Below are 14,664 nucleotides of genomic sequence, written 5' to 3'. Positions count from 1 at the left end.
GACTATTACCCTTACTAGATGGCTACTATTAAAAGGTTAGGGAATATAAGGGAAGAATGTAACAGCAAACAAAATCAGGAATTGTGTCACCTTTACACTGCACTGTTGGAACCTCCCAGAGTAGTTGACCTACACAACGTACCATACACTTCCCTGCTATCTTTATGCTAGCTAGATTTAATAGTGCCATTCCCAAAAGATTCAGATTTTTCAAACATACAAAGAAATCATTACATGCTAAATATACCTTAAAATATTTCCTTACCTTATCCAGGGAGAATGTTTTAGTGACAGCAAAGCCCCATCCAGCTTCAAAAGCTCTTCGAATCATTGAAGAACTAGTAGTAGGGGTTGCACTGGCAAGGCCAAAAGGATTTGGAAACTTCAGTCCAGCCATTTCTACACTGATGTCTACTAAATCGATAGGAGTATAGAAGAGTGGTAGTTCTGGAACAGTAGAAACTGCAATACCATGTAAGGACTGTAGAAAACAAACAAAAATCACAGACTTTTTTGCTGATTCATTTTTATATAATTTATTATTAACCCTGATAAAGGAATAATTAATATATAATAACCCAAAGTTTAAGTATTCTGTGTTCAGACTTGGAAATCAGCAAAACAGGCAAACACTTGCATATGTAACATCTTCTGTCCAAATAGCATTAGTGCTGAAATATTATGCCATGCTGGAAATAACTGAACAATAATAACACTGAAACAGTTATTTTACATCCTGTACTACTAGCCTGGTTCAGTCCAAAGGTTTGTTCAGCCATTCTGAACAGCCAGTTCTGTTCCCTACAGCAGCCAGCAGCAGTGAGATTGAAAAAAACCCAACAGGGTATGCACAGACAGACCCCTTCTAGTTTTCTTCCCAGTTGCCAATCTATAAAAAGTGTAGGGACTTGTGAAAAATGAGGGAAGGCATCCATGTGCAGGATCACTCAGCCCTAACTCAATGTATTTTGAACTCCTGCAACTTTTTTCCCCCCTTTTAAAGATTTTATCTCGCCTATGCAATGGGATACATATCAATATATGCAAAACTATTATTGTTTTAATATTTAATTGTATTAACATGAATACTTTAAGGGTGACAAAAATTAGACTCTGATTTGGGATCAAAGAACATCATACACATTATGGCTGTGACACCACAGTCACTTTTGTTTTCGTTTTGAAGACAGCCTTTTCTCTGGAGAGTCCATGAAAAGCTTTCAATGTAAATGTTGCATCTAATACTGTAAAAATCGTAGAGAGAAAATCTTTTTCCATGTCTGGATACTGAGCAGCATCCTAATCAGGCTGTGGTAGGTAGAAGTAAAATCTTTGCTCACTCAGATGGTTGACTCAATAAAATCACAAAGAAATAAAGCAGGGATTTGTAACACAGAGAAGCCCTACACAGTCTGTGTTCCTAGTAAGATCACAGCAGTTTCTTCTACCCTTAAAATGAAGATTTCTTCAGCAGGACAAAAAGAACCACTACTGGAGGTGTGGGGAAGATTTTCTGTAACAGAGTAAAAACCTCAGCCACTTACAGATTGCTGCCTTTTGGGTTCTTTTTTTAAAGGAACTTACTTATCCCATTTTTACCTGTGAAAACTAATAAGCATGGATGGGATGAGGGGGTTTTTTGGTTGTTTTAGTGCCTTTTGTTTCCCAGGCTGGTTCAAAACCTGAGAGTTCACGTCTGATTTGTTTTGGGACTGCCTGGACTCACGTCTCAGATTCTGACTCCAAATCTTTGATTCCTTGGACAGAGGGGATACATTTGGGGGTCAAATTTTCTCATGGCTTAAAAGCACTGAAAGTAGTGGAATTGTCCTAGCATGAATGATGCAAACCTGAATGCATTCCTAATGGCGGACATTTTGAGAAAAGCTAATTTTTAAAGATCCCTAACACTTGGGTCCAAACTCCCTTCAGTATCACGACCTCTCCCAGCCAGCAGCTGATGCAGCCACACTTTATAAAGTCAGACATCCCCCATCTCCTCCCTCCTGAATGCTCACTGCTTCCTCTGTGTCATACTCCACAGGGCTGTTTTCCTACACCAGGAGAATCTGAGTTCTTAGAAGACCAAACAGCCCAGCAATCTACATCCCAAAAGCTTTTGCTAACTGACAAATCAAAGAAAAGAAAAAAAAAAGTAGTCTTTTGATGATTTTGGGTTTGATCTAATCTTTTAACTATTTTTTAGTCTTTCTTAACTAAAATTTCAACTGCAAAACGTTGTTTGCAATGCCAAAAACAGAACTTCCTGGATCACATGATTGAAATTAAAGCATTTTTAAAATGTTAGCACTTTTTGTCTCCTACATATCCGGAAGTGGGGCAATCTGCTGAAATTGACACTGATATACTGAACTCTTACAGTGCACTCTGATTTTGATTCTGTAAGAATGACAGCAAAGAAAGACTTAGGGAAAGGTTTTTGGCCAATTCCACTCTATGTGCACATGTGAGTAATAAACCTAATTCTCCATTTTGAAAGCAGTTATTTGTTAATTCATTTGCTATCCAGAATTGTTCAAATGTTCTCTGTGAATGTACTTCAGTCCGAGGATTGCTCAGGAACTATTAATTGCTTGTATAACTGTAAATATTGATTGCTATAGACAGATAGACAGCTTAAGTGCTTAATATGCAGCTTAAGTTACATTGTATTGTTTCTTTTCCCAGGCAGGACAAATTAATCTCTAAAAGTTGTTCTCACCTAAAATGAGTGTTGCTTGGAAGTGATTCTTAACTAGAGACCCCAGATGAGCTCTCTGTGATAAAATAGAAAATAAATCCTATACAAGACAAAAAAATAAAATCTACCAGAGCAGTGAAAGACTTTTGAACCAGGTGGTTGAATACACCCATGTGAAAATAGGCCTTGCCTCCTGCGTGCCTTCATGCAAACTGGTCATAAGGCACTTCCTAAACCATATGCAGAGAGGCCTATTCTTCCTGCCAAACTTCCCTCACAAAGGGCAAACCACAAACAATTCCACCCAGACACACTCAAGCAGCGCAAGATGTGCCTAATGCTTTGTTAATGACAAGGTGACGCAGGTGGAGGTGGCAGGGGGAGGACTGAAAAAAGGTTTCAATGGAATAAACCAAGTCTTTAAAAACACACAGGGGCAGGATGCAGCTGAAAGTTCAGTAGCCAGTGGCTATACATCCTCGCAGATTTATCTCCCTCCTTCCTATCAATTCCCTTTTTGCTCTATTTATTTTTTTGCTGTTTTTTCCTTTCAGCACAATGCTTATAAAAGAAATAAGCCCTGATGCGTTGTTTTCTACAAAGCAAAACTTTTGGCAAACTAAAATGTTTTATAGCTTCCTGAAAGTAAAATCATCTTTATAATGAAGGATTTCCCTGACATTGCACAAACAAATAGGAAAAGGAAGCCTGCAGGCAAGGGTTTATTTATAATAAGTCTTTCCTTGATTTGTAAAAGTAGGGGACAAAAAGTGTGGCCCATTCTTCCCCTAATTTGATGCCAACCAGCTGAGCTACCAATATTGCAGGTACTTACTGTTCCAGTCACAGCAACTTTTTGGATACTGGAACAGGGTGGTGAAAAATCCCCAGCACGCTGCATGCAGTGGCCCCAGCTTGCTCTAACCAGGATATGCCTAGGGGCAAAAGCAGCATAGTCTGTAGTGTAGGGCTGAGAGACAGGAACTCAGCTTTAGACCTGATACAATTTGTGACATTCATTTTCTTTAGATGGAGAAAATTCTTAACCACAGCGATATGGTCTAACTCCATTTTCAGGCCCTTAACAAAGATAGACTGTGAAAGTGAGTAGTTGTATTACTGTTATTTTTCACAAGTAATAGAGAGCCTTCTCTACAAATCCTACTGCCTGGAAGAGTTATCCTGAATACTTTCATCTCACTCCTGCCTTCTCTATTTTTAAGTTTGATCTTAAAACATATCTTTTCTCCCTTGCATGTGCTGCTTCTATCCTCTCTCCGATTAGCCATTATTTAACTTCGTTAAATACGTTTAAACTTTGTTAAGTATGTTTATGTTATTTCATACAATCTCAGAATGGTTGTGGTTGGAAGGGATGCCTGGGGACCATCTACTAGTCCAACAACCTTGCTCAAAGCAGGGTCAACTAAAGCAGGTTGCTCAGGGCTCTGTCCAGTTGGACAGAGATATTCTAAGCTCCTTCCTGGCTTTCTGTTTCTGGAACAGACATACTGCTTACTCAGTGGTAAGCAACTAAAATACCAGGTTTCCTGCACTTGCATTTCCTCCACCTTTTTGCAAATGCTGCTTTGTTACTTGTCTCCATGCTAGTGTTTCATATGTTGTTCTAGCTAAACAAAGGGACATTCAATTTTTCCTTTGGTTATCCTGAAAAGAAGCAGACAACATAACTAACGGCTTCAAAGACAAGCTTCCTGGGAACCACCCATCTCTGGTATTGATTATGAAATAATGTACATTCATGCATGCTCAAGGAATATATGAGAATGGTCAACCTTCATAAAAGGATCAACAACTATACTCTTCAGACACAAAGCCCATATATTCTTTGACAGCATAGATAAAGAAAAAATAGCAAATATACAACACTGGTTCAAAATAGCACAGTGATGTGCTCAAGATTCGTATTGAATAGCATCTTAGTGAAGTGCAGTTTATATCAGTTAGGATCCAGCTCTCCCTTCTATAAGTGTATCATGTACATTTCAGTCTAAGAAAAATATAAAAGAAAGTGTCCATACTGGGAAGATTACTGTAAAGAAAAAATAGATTTAGATAAAAGAAAACTTATTGTGAACCAGAGAGAAAAAGTCACTTTTTAAGAGGGATTTTAGTGAGGAGAAGAAGAAGACAGCTTGAGTGCCACGTATGGGAAAACGCTCCACGGCTAAGCATATGAATAGAGCAGGAGTGAAGCTTTAAGGCTGGCACAGTGGTCCAGGAAGAAAATACTGGAAGAATCGCGATGCGAGAGCTGTCTTTGCTCTCAAGGCATGCATAGAAAATCAGAAGTTAGCCCTGCAATAATTGTGAATTACCCTGAATATAACTATTACATTATTAAATCCCATTCACTAATTGAAAAGAAATGAATGGTAACTGAGGCACAGAAGAGAACAGCAGCCTATATTGCTTCTACACAAGATCATAAAGTCACTGTTGGACAAAAGTGAGGGCCATTACAATCCCCAAACTAAATAAATCACCAAGATTATTTTACAGAAATTTTTACATCATCCACGGAATAACAAAAAAGGTTGAATCCTGAAAAAAAAGTTGTGAATAATAGTTGCATGAATTAGGCTGATTCTGTTTGGATCTCTAATGACTTGCAAAGAACAGTTCTAGGAAGACTGACTATATCTTCTAACAGGTTCTACTACAACTATCCTTAGTTAGGCTTTGACTGGTCATGTTTATAGAAACTAACCTGACACAGCTGCAGGCAACAATTTCTGATATGAACCCATGCTTCATACAGTGGGAGGAATATGTTAAGAGGCAGGAGATATTTAGGCAACTAATGATGGAAAGTTTCCAGCATAAGAGCAGCCAAGAAGCTTCTGTAAATAACTCGCAGTTTTGAACATAAGGCATTTCTGCTGGAGAGTCCTTGAGTCTGGATCTCCTGCTTCACTTGACCATGTGCCAGAGCTTGCAGCGATTGGAGTTTCAGGGCACATATCAGGCCCATCTGTTTGCTTAGCCTTTTGCCTGGAGTAGGTTGGGATACAAGCAGCGTGCCATTCAAACAGTGCATTCTGCAAGTAGTCAGGATGGTGGTTTTGAGTTTCAGTCTTTGACATGGGCTTGGGTTGCTTGAGAAATCCCATGGAATAGTTTTATTTTGCTAAAGGCTGATGGCATTATTGGTAGATCCTGGTGCTGAGATAGTTGGTGATTTTGGAAATGGCTACCTATTCCTATAACTGAAATGCAAATGGATAGATGGTATCAATGTATTTATTTAAAATTTTATGTGTACTCAATTCAGACACTCAGATGACAGGAAGGTTGCTTGCCTTAGAATCTCACAGTAGAGAGAAAATAAGGTAGTGTGTGAGGGTGTTTTGTCACTTGATATTGGAAATTTCCAGAATACAGGGCTGTGAATTGAACACGTGCACGCGCATGCACACAAAGGCACGCACACATGTACATACCTACCCCTATAAACATCAGGGTAATACAATCCTTCTCTAAACAACTTCTTTAGAAAACAAACTCTCCTCCAGTCACTAAAATTTCTACCAGGTCCAAACACTGGTGAAGTAAATTGCCAAATTACAGCACTCTGAACCACAGCAACCAGATTTTACAAGGGCTGCACATCCAAATAAATGCCCCTGGGCAACCCATTCATCTAACAGCTGGAAAGGTGACACTTGACATTTGGAAACTTTCCTGTGAAGATTGCTGTAAGGCTTTCCCATTAGCTTCCTGGTGAGACTGTAAGGTTGAATAAGCTGCCTTGAAACCTACAAAGGGTCACGGAAATGCTCTAATATCACAAGCCTGCTTGATTTAAAATTCTAATTCTCAATCCATGACTATTCAGATTTTTCCCAAAGTATTAAATACATTCCAGAAGGGAAAAAAAAGCAAGCTTTGAGGAGGAAGCAAGATGATAAAGGAAGGTTTTTAAGTGATGTATTTCTAGAGGTTAAAGAGGAAGGAGACAAAGAGGAGATACCCCTCTCTCCCCCTCTCACAGTTACCCAAATTCACAGTGCACTGAGAAATTAAGCAAGCAGGTCAGGGATTAAAGATGTTTCACACTCTGCGTTTTCATAGGGTCTAAGAAGGCAGGACACAAACAGTGCTTTGGAACAAGTGAGAAAAAATATGCACAGATACTAACAACAAGCTTTCAGTTGAAGTATTTTTAGGAAGTGAAATCAGACCCCAACAGCATGAAATTGCACAAACATGCAATCAGAGAGGCTTTGAGCAGATGGATGGGGGAGAAAGACATCGAGCTGTTACAGTCCCAACTTCAGTTGTTCAAACCTCTTTTTGTGGGAGAATGAATCATGTACCATGTTTCTAAAAAGTTCCTTGCACTATGAACGCACTCTTTGTCAGCTGGTTCTCCAGACAGGCTGTGTCTCCTGTCTCTGAAGGTTCCTCTGCAGCTCCTCTAGACTTTGTGCTCTTTCTTTTACTAGAAAAATTAGGGCAGAGGTGCTCAGTCATCAACATGTAAGGAGCACCAAAAGGGAACATGCAGTTACCAGGTTTTTGAACCCCTGTTCTATAACCCTTAAACTCACATTTCTCAGGTAAATTCTCCTTTGCATTATTTTCCTCTGTGCATTCCGTGTTGATTTTTTGTCGGGTTCTTGTGTCTAGTTTATCAGCCTCATTAGAGCAAACTTTGGTTCCAGTGTAGGTAATATGAGTACTCTGTAAACTGTTAGTACACTAAAAATGTCTTCCCTATGTAACAACATTGGCAATATTTAATTTTTAGTTTATGCACTATTGGGAGATTTTATGTTTTAATACTGATGGGCTCACTTCTTTTCCGCAATTACCCAATTAGGACTTCTACTTGCACTGTGTATTGTGCAGGGAGGCTTCCTACCCTTGAGCATAATTCAGAGCTGGGGCCAAGAAAATGTTGCTTGGATTTCAGTGTTAAGATAATGTAAGAAAGCTGGGTTCAACTACCCAAACTCAAGCATGTGATCCAAGCTGAATGAATCTGTAATGTTCAAATCACCAGATAATCTAGGTATTAGTTTCTCAAAACTTGTACATTTAATCTAAACCACAATGAAATTATTTTTTTAAAGTATCTAAAACCAGATAGAAATGGGAAAGAGAAAAATACTTTTAAAAAAATCACCTGTATGTATCTGTGCATGTACCAGGAAGCTTGTTTTCCATCATTTACTGATTCCACTGTAGTGTTAGCAAGACCACCAATGTCACCCCCTGCAAAAACCCAGGGTTCACTTGTTTGCATAGTTTCCAGATCTACTTCAGGAAGACCCCATCTGTTAAACTTGATAGGTGTCATGGCCTCTCTGACTGTAATTAAAGTGGAGGACAAATATGTTAAAAGAAGAAAGAAAACACTGTTGCTAGAATCTGTCAGATATACACTGATAACAATTAGAAAAGCAGTTCCAAGTTCTTTCACTTACTTAAATGTAAATTTACAGTAAAAATGAAAAGTTTTTTTACATACATAAACACTTTTGTTGAGCTAGTGGAGGTATGTAATTACGAACAGGACTCAGACAGAAAAACAGCATACACTATATGGAACCACAGTTTGGTAGCATCAGAAAAGTAACCAGTTCCTGTGTGCCTGCAAAGCCAGACTTCTGTACAAAATAAACGTACACAAGTGTCACAAGAAGTGACTGACTCGACGCAGGCTCAAGAAATAATCAGTGCTAATGTTCTTCTGGTCACTCCCTGAGAACACACTGCATATCCCAGAAGCTGGGATTCACAAAGTCATTCTCACTGGCATCATTCATCTCCCAGGGAAAAAGTCCAGCACTTCTGAAAATCTTATTAATGAACAATATTAAGAAAGGAAAAATAAATTTTCTTCCTCCTCCTCTGCCCATAGCTTTGTACTACACTTACCATATCAACATGTTTTTCTCTTGAGTAACCTATCCTTTGTGCAACTTAATATGCAGCATACGATTTTTGACAAAAAAGAATGTTTCTGATACAATTTCTAGAAATTCATTTAGATCTCCATAATTTACTTCCCACATTCATTAACCCTCACAACAGAAATGATACTCTGCTACTTTCTGACAGGTCATTATTAAACCTGACTGAAAATTTTCAGATGGAACATTTTCCCACCAGGAAATGTTATGCTACCAAAGATTTGGCTTTGACAAAGTGTGTTGGTTTTAAAGAAATTTAATTCTGAAAAAGATATGTTTCAATAAAGTCAAAACCATCCTGACAATATTTAAACTCAGAACATCCTGAAAGTAGGGCTCACTTTGAAACTTGTTACGTATATTAAGAATAAAACCATAAAAACACAATCAAAATGAAATGCTTACATAAAGACAATAGATTTTGTATCTTTTTCACTGCAATTTCTGATGGTTTTTTAGAGCATTCATTAAGTTATCCTAATTTTTTTCATGTCAGTAAACAGCACATATAGGCTTTCTGCACATGAACTATTATTGTCCTTAAAAAAAAAGTAGATGTGAAAATAAAAAAGTAATTTTTTATACTGCATGGCATTATACAAATGGCATTAAATACACATAAATGCTCAGGAAAAAATATTCCTGCTCTATATTAACATGATTTTTATTCTGCATTTTTAAATTATTTTATTATAATCGCAAAGACACTTCAAAGTAGCTTCACGAAGAGAATCACATTTTTAGCAAATGTTGATGGCATATATCAAAATGAGGGAGTTTTATATACCTTTGTCTACAGGAACTGAAGATTCTGCAATAAAATGCAGCTTAAAATTGCAATGTCCCTCAGGGACATACCACTAGCAGATGCAGATTGCCAAGGTCAATTAAACTGATGTAGTTGTGCTGTCATATATGTAAAAGAGAAACCTGCCAGTATAAGACAAGAATATTTCTCCAGTACAAGGGCAAAGTCACAGTATTGCCCCAGCGCATGCCTGAGTATACAGCAAGCTTCAAATGCATCTTTCTTGCACATCATCATGATGGAATTTTCTTCCCAGACTCTGTATCTCCCTTCACCTCCAAATCATATATTAGAAGTGTATTTCAAAGCAGGGGCTGTTTATAATTAGGGGCAAAATAATAAAATAGGAAGCAAGGCACAAACATTGTCACCTACTTGTCCCACCTATGCTCTCCTCCTCACCCTTGGCATACACAAACATATACCCAGAGGACTCAAATCCAAAGTATTTTTTTGCAACTGGTTCAGAAGCCAGAATCACAGATGACAGTTTTAAGCTGAAAAACTGTAGCAGGTTCTCCTATTAGAAGTATTTAATTTATCTTCAAGACCTATTGCTTGCACAATCCCTCCCACCCTGCGTATACTTGTGGCTTAAATTGGCAAAAATTATATTTGCATAGTAACAGCATCAAAAACTTACGAAATGGTTTCCTTCAAAAATACTTAAATTACTGAAAGATCACACCAAACACAACCTTCAGACTGAGATATTTTTCAGTCTGGAAAATGAGGTTTTGGTTTGTTTGTTTGCGTTTGGGGTTTTTTTGGTATCTTTTTTTAAAAAGGAAAGTGCTGATAATGGCTGATAGCCAATTTATTAAGAATCAAAACATTAACTTTCTCTTTATGTCCCAGATTGTCTGTACTTCAAGAAAGCTTTTGATTGTCTTATATTTGTCATATATAGGATAACTTATTGCATGCAGTGGTACCATCTCAGCATGTGGTCTAGACAGTTCTCGCAAGCTAAATACGTACAGGCTTGTAAAGACATGTTTGGAAAAAACCCAGGGGAAAACTCGGTGCTGCAGGATTTGGTATCGGGGATTTAATAGATGACTTTTGTTTCTCTGAGACAGGACTGAACCACAGTAAAGGTGTTAGAGGGCAACGTGCTATCAGAGATGTAGTTTTTCAGAAGAAATGATGTAAAACTGGAAGTTCTGACTACTTATTTCATCCTGTGGAAAAATAGGGTATTACCTCTGTTATCCTGGATCTATTACGTTTCTCAAATCTATCTTTGGATTGTTTTGTGCTAAAATACCTGCCTGGACATAATTATACCAGAAGGTTTTTGAGTGCAAAGAATGCCCAACATACTTTCACCTGAAACATCTCCCCAGGGCCTGGAGATTTGTCTGCCTGATCAGTATTTTTAAAATTGGGAAAGACTGTTTCCCTGGTGGCAAGGTTGACATGGTATCCAGCAGCTATTTCCTTCTGTCTTTATAATCTCCAAGATTTAGGTTAAGTAAAAATAAGGGCATGATTTAAAAGCATCTTATATAAGAGTTCCTAACGTCCTCACAATTTGGATCTGGTACCCGGGGCAACTGTGAGGCTGAAGGGACCACCTCCTAGACCACCTGCATAAAGAAGGGGAAGAACTTTGGTCTTCACAAAGGGAAGTCCCTTCTCTGCCCCTGTAAGGGGTGAGAGAGGGTCTAAGAGCCAAACCTGAGCTTGAAAGGAGGTGACCCCAACTGTCAGTTCCCTGATTCGCTGTTTGACACTGAACAATAAGCAAACTAGATAGCACATGTTTTTGTTGGTGCATGATTTGGGACAGGGGTAAAGAAAAGAGTGTCTTTTAAATTCCTGCATCCTCACATCCTTTAAAGTTTGAAACTAACATAGCTTTGCTCTTGAAAATTAAAAGTACAATCCTGTGGCTGTGCTGCCTTCTCCTCCATATGCTGGTGAGATATTATATATAATTTGAAAAGATCCTTCTGGATGAAAGACAACGTACAATTGAATTGTTCTGATGCTATCAAGTGATGCTAACACAAATAACACCAAACAAAGGACAGTTCTGAATATATATTCCAAATTTGCTATATTCAGAGAGCAAACAAACATAAATGGAAAAGCAGCAGCAAATTATAGCACTTGCAAAAACAATATTAAAATATAAGTGAATACAGAAAAAATATTTTAATTAACAAAACAAATCAAATGGAAAAGATTCCTCAAATAAAGCTTTAAAAGTGAGTCTGTGTGTGTTTGACTGCCATGACTAATTATGTATCCATGTAATGTGTGTTCAATTTGGGCTTACTTAAATAGCAGAAATGCTCATTAGCTGCAGTATATCTGTGAAGCTTCAATAAACAGTTTAATGGTTTTTATGTTTAACCAATTTCATAAGTTCCTGTAATTTTAGCTTTAGTAGCTCATTAATGTTATTTTTGATATCCATCTTACAGAATCCCTTTACAGTGAATAGTAGCAATACTTCAGAAAAATACAAATATACTGTAACTTTCTTAATCTCAAATGTAAAACTACAGCTGTCACATGCACTGATAGACTGATTAACTGCTGACACTGCCCAGTCTAAATGCCCGGCAAATAAAGAAAGGCACAATCATGCTTCCCCCAGTCTCTGCCCCACTAGTGTACTGAACCAGGATTAAAAAGTGGTTTGACTGGATAAAGCTGAGTCCAGGTATGCTAGGAGAGGCTCCTGCTGCAAGCTGGTACTGATTTCGTTTTCTGCCTGTCACCAGCAAGCAAATGTGTACTGATGCCTATCAGGTGAAAGAGCAGAATTCCTGCTCTAAGTTAACAGGGTGTTAGAAGTCATCATGAAGCCCACCACTTTTACGTATTGGAAATTGGTAATCATTTCAGGGTGTGGAACTGCTGCACTCAAACTCATGCAGTAAACCTATTTGTGGAGAAAAATCCTATTCCAAGTGACTCAGCAGGAAAACTCCTACCTATTTCACTAGGAATCTATATAAATTTCAGTTTTATATAACAATTTTTTAAAAAGTCTGGTGCCTAAAAGTCTATTCTGGGCGTGTGAGGCAGATGTTCTGCTACCCGGGAGACACCAGGTCACCCCTGTGGGCATTCCCAGCTGGGACATCACAGCCACCTCTCTTCCTTCCTCCTAGTCTTTCATTAGATAAGTCAAGGCTTCAATGCTTTGAGGCTGAAGTTACCTAGCTGTCTGAGCAGTTTGCGTGAAGAAACTCAACACTCCTTGCAGGTTCACTGGCTTCTGTAGCTTCTCAAGTTCTGGATTTGTACAAAGGAAAACTAAAATATTTTTCACTTAGGAGCTCAGAGCTCTGCAAGCTTTTTCCCTAGCAAATGCTTCTCAATCTATAGAAATAAATATTAATTAGGAGTGGGTTAAATAATAAAATTGGAAACTACTTGGGCAAATTTATCTTTGCTGTACGTTGAACTATACTGGGGGGACAGTAGTTATACTCTAGGAAGCCTTCTGGGGTTTGCTGCTGCAGTTTCCAAGCGAGATGACCATCATACTAAAAGTAAAAGCACAGTATCTGAAAGTTGTGACTGATTCCCAGAAATGTGAAATAAAATTTTGCCCTTCAGTTACCATGCAATACCTAGCTTCTACCAAAGATTTAATAAAACATATTTTTGCTCACTAATAGCCTACTGTTTCTGGGGGTTTTTGCAAAGGCAGTATTTGGAGTTGGCTTGGATATTTTTGTGTGGTGGGTTGACCCTGGATGGACGCCAGGTGCCCACCAAAGCTGCTCTATCACTCCCCCTCCTCAGCTGGACAGTGGAGAGAAAATATAATGAAAGGCTCATGGGTCGAGATAAGGACACTCAGCAATTACCATCATGGGCAAAACAGACCCAACTTGGGGAAAAAAATTAATTTAATTTATTACCAATCAAATCAGACTAGGATAATAAGAAATAAAACCAAATCTTAAAACACCTTCCCCCCACCCCTCCCTTCTTCATGAGCCCAACTTCTCTCCTGAATTCTCTACCTCCTTCTTCCGCAGCGGCACAGGGAATGGGGAATGGGAGATGAGGTCAGTGCATCACATGTTGTCTCTGCCGCTCCTTCCTCCTTGGGGAGGACTACTCGCACTCTTCCCCTGCTCCAGTGTGGGGTCCCTCCCACAGGAGACAGTTCTCCATGAACTTCTCCATTGTGAGTCCTTCCCACAGGCTGCAGTTCTTCATGAACTGCTCCAGCATGGGTCCCTTCCATGCTGTGCAGACCTTCAGGTACAGACTGCTCCAGTGCAGCTCCCCCACAGGGTCACAAGTCCTGCCAGCAAACCTGCTCCAGTGTGGGCTCCTCTCTCCACACATCCACAGGTCCTGCCAGGACCCTGCTCCAGCGCGGGGTTCCCACGGGGTCACAGCCTCCTTCGGGCATCCACCTGCTCCAGCGTGGGGTCCTCCCTGGGCTGCAGGTGGATATCTGCTCCACCGTGGACCTCCATGGGCTGCAGGGGGACAGCCTGCCTCACCGTGGTCTTCCCCACGGGCTGCAGGGGAATCTCTGCTCTGGTGCCTGGAGCATCTCCTCCCCCTCCTTCTTCACTGACCTGGGGGTCTGCAGAGTTGTTTCTCTCACATATTCTCACTCCTCTCTTTGGCTGCAGTTTTCTTCCCCCTTCTTAAATATGTTACCCCAGAGGCACTACCACCATCGCTGATGGGCTCAGCCTTGGCCAGCAGCGGGTCCGCCTTGGAGCTGGCTGGCACTGGCTCTGTCAGACACAGGGGAAGCTTCTGGCACCTTGTCACAGAAGCCACCCCTGTAGCCCTCCCCGCTACCAAAACCTTGCCATGCAAACCCAATACATTTTGCATGCCACTTTTTTGTCTCTCCAGGAAAATAAACGTACAGCATAATACATTATACGACATTATCATGCTAAGATTCAGTGTTCTGGTAAATGGGAATACTTACTCTTTACCGCTGCCTGCTAAAGAGAGTGTTGAACTAAACTTACATTGCCAGTCCCCTATCCTGCCTCAGTCCCCTGTCCTGCACTGCATTTTGTAGTGTGTTTTGAACAAGTGTACTATTTTCCATAATTTCTCCATTGTTTCTCCTCAGAAATTCAGGAAAATAGATCAGAGCAAGGACATTTGTTCCAGTGCAAAATTTTGCAGTCCAAAAATATTGTTCCCTTTTGCTTAACAGAACAAAATAGATAAGAAAATGGTTGTTCAATGTTTAGACTTTA

At 39.5% G+C, this 14,664-nt stretch overlaps 1 protein-coding gene across 2 annotated transcripts in view; it reads right to left on the bottom strand.

Annotated features, from left to right (window-relative positions):
• The window catches only part of DPYD (dihydropyrimidine dehydrogenase), a 368,019-nt gene that overhangs the window by 175,461 nt on the left and 177,894 nt on the right, over window positions 1-14,664 (bottom strand). For both annotated transcript variants that reach the window (XM_052801600.1, XM_052801601.1), the window contains 2 exons: window positions 7,854-8,038; window positions 266-481 (listed from right to left, as the gene is read on the bottom strand). In XM_052801600.1, the coding sequence (XP_052657560.1) occupies window positions 266-481; window positions 7,854-8,038 (401 nt within the window). The remainder of the gene's footprint in view (window positions 1-265; window positions 482-7,853; window positions 8,039-14,664) is intronic.

This window comes from Harpia harpyja, chromosome 11 (genome assembly GCF_026419915.1).
Source record: "Harpia harpyja isolate bHarHar1 chromosome 11, bHarHar1 primary haplotype, whole genome shotgun sequence".
Classification (NCBI taxonomy): Eukaryota; Metazoa; Chordata; class Aves; order Accipitriformes; family Accipitridae; genus Harpia; species Harpia harpyja.
This window is presented reverse-complemented; position numbering and strand designations above follow the sequence as displayed.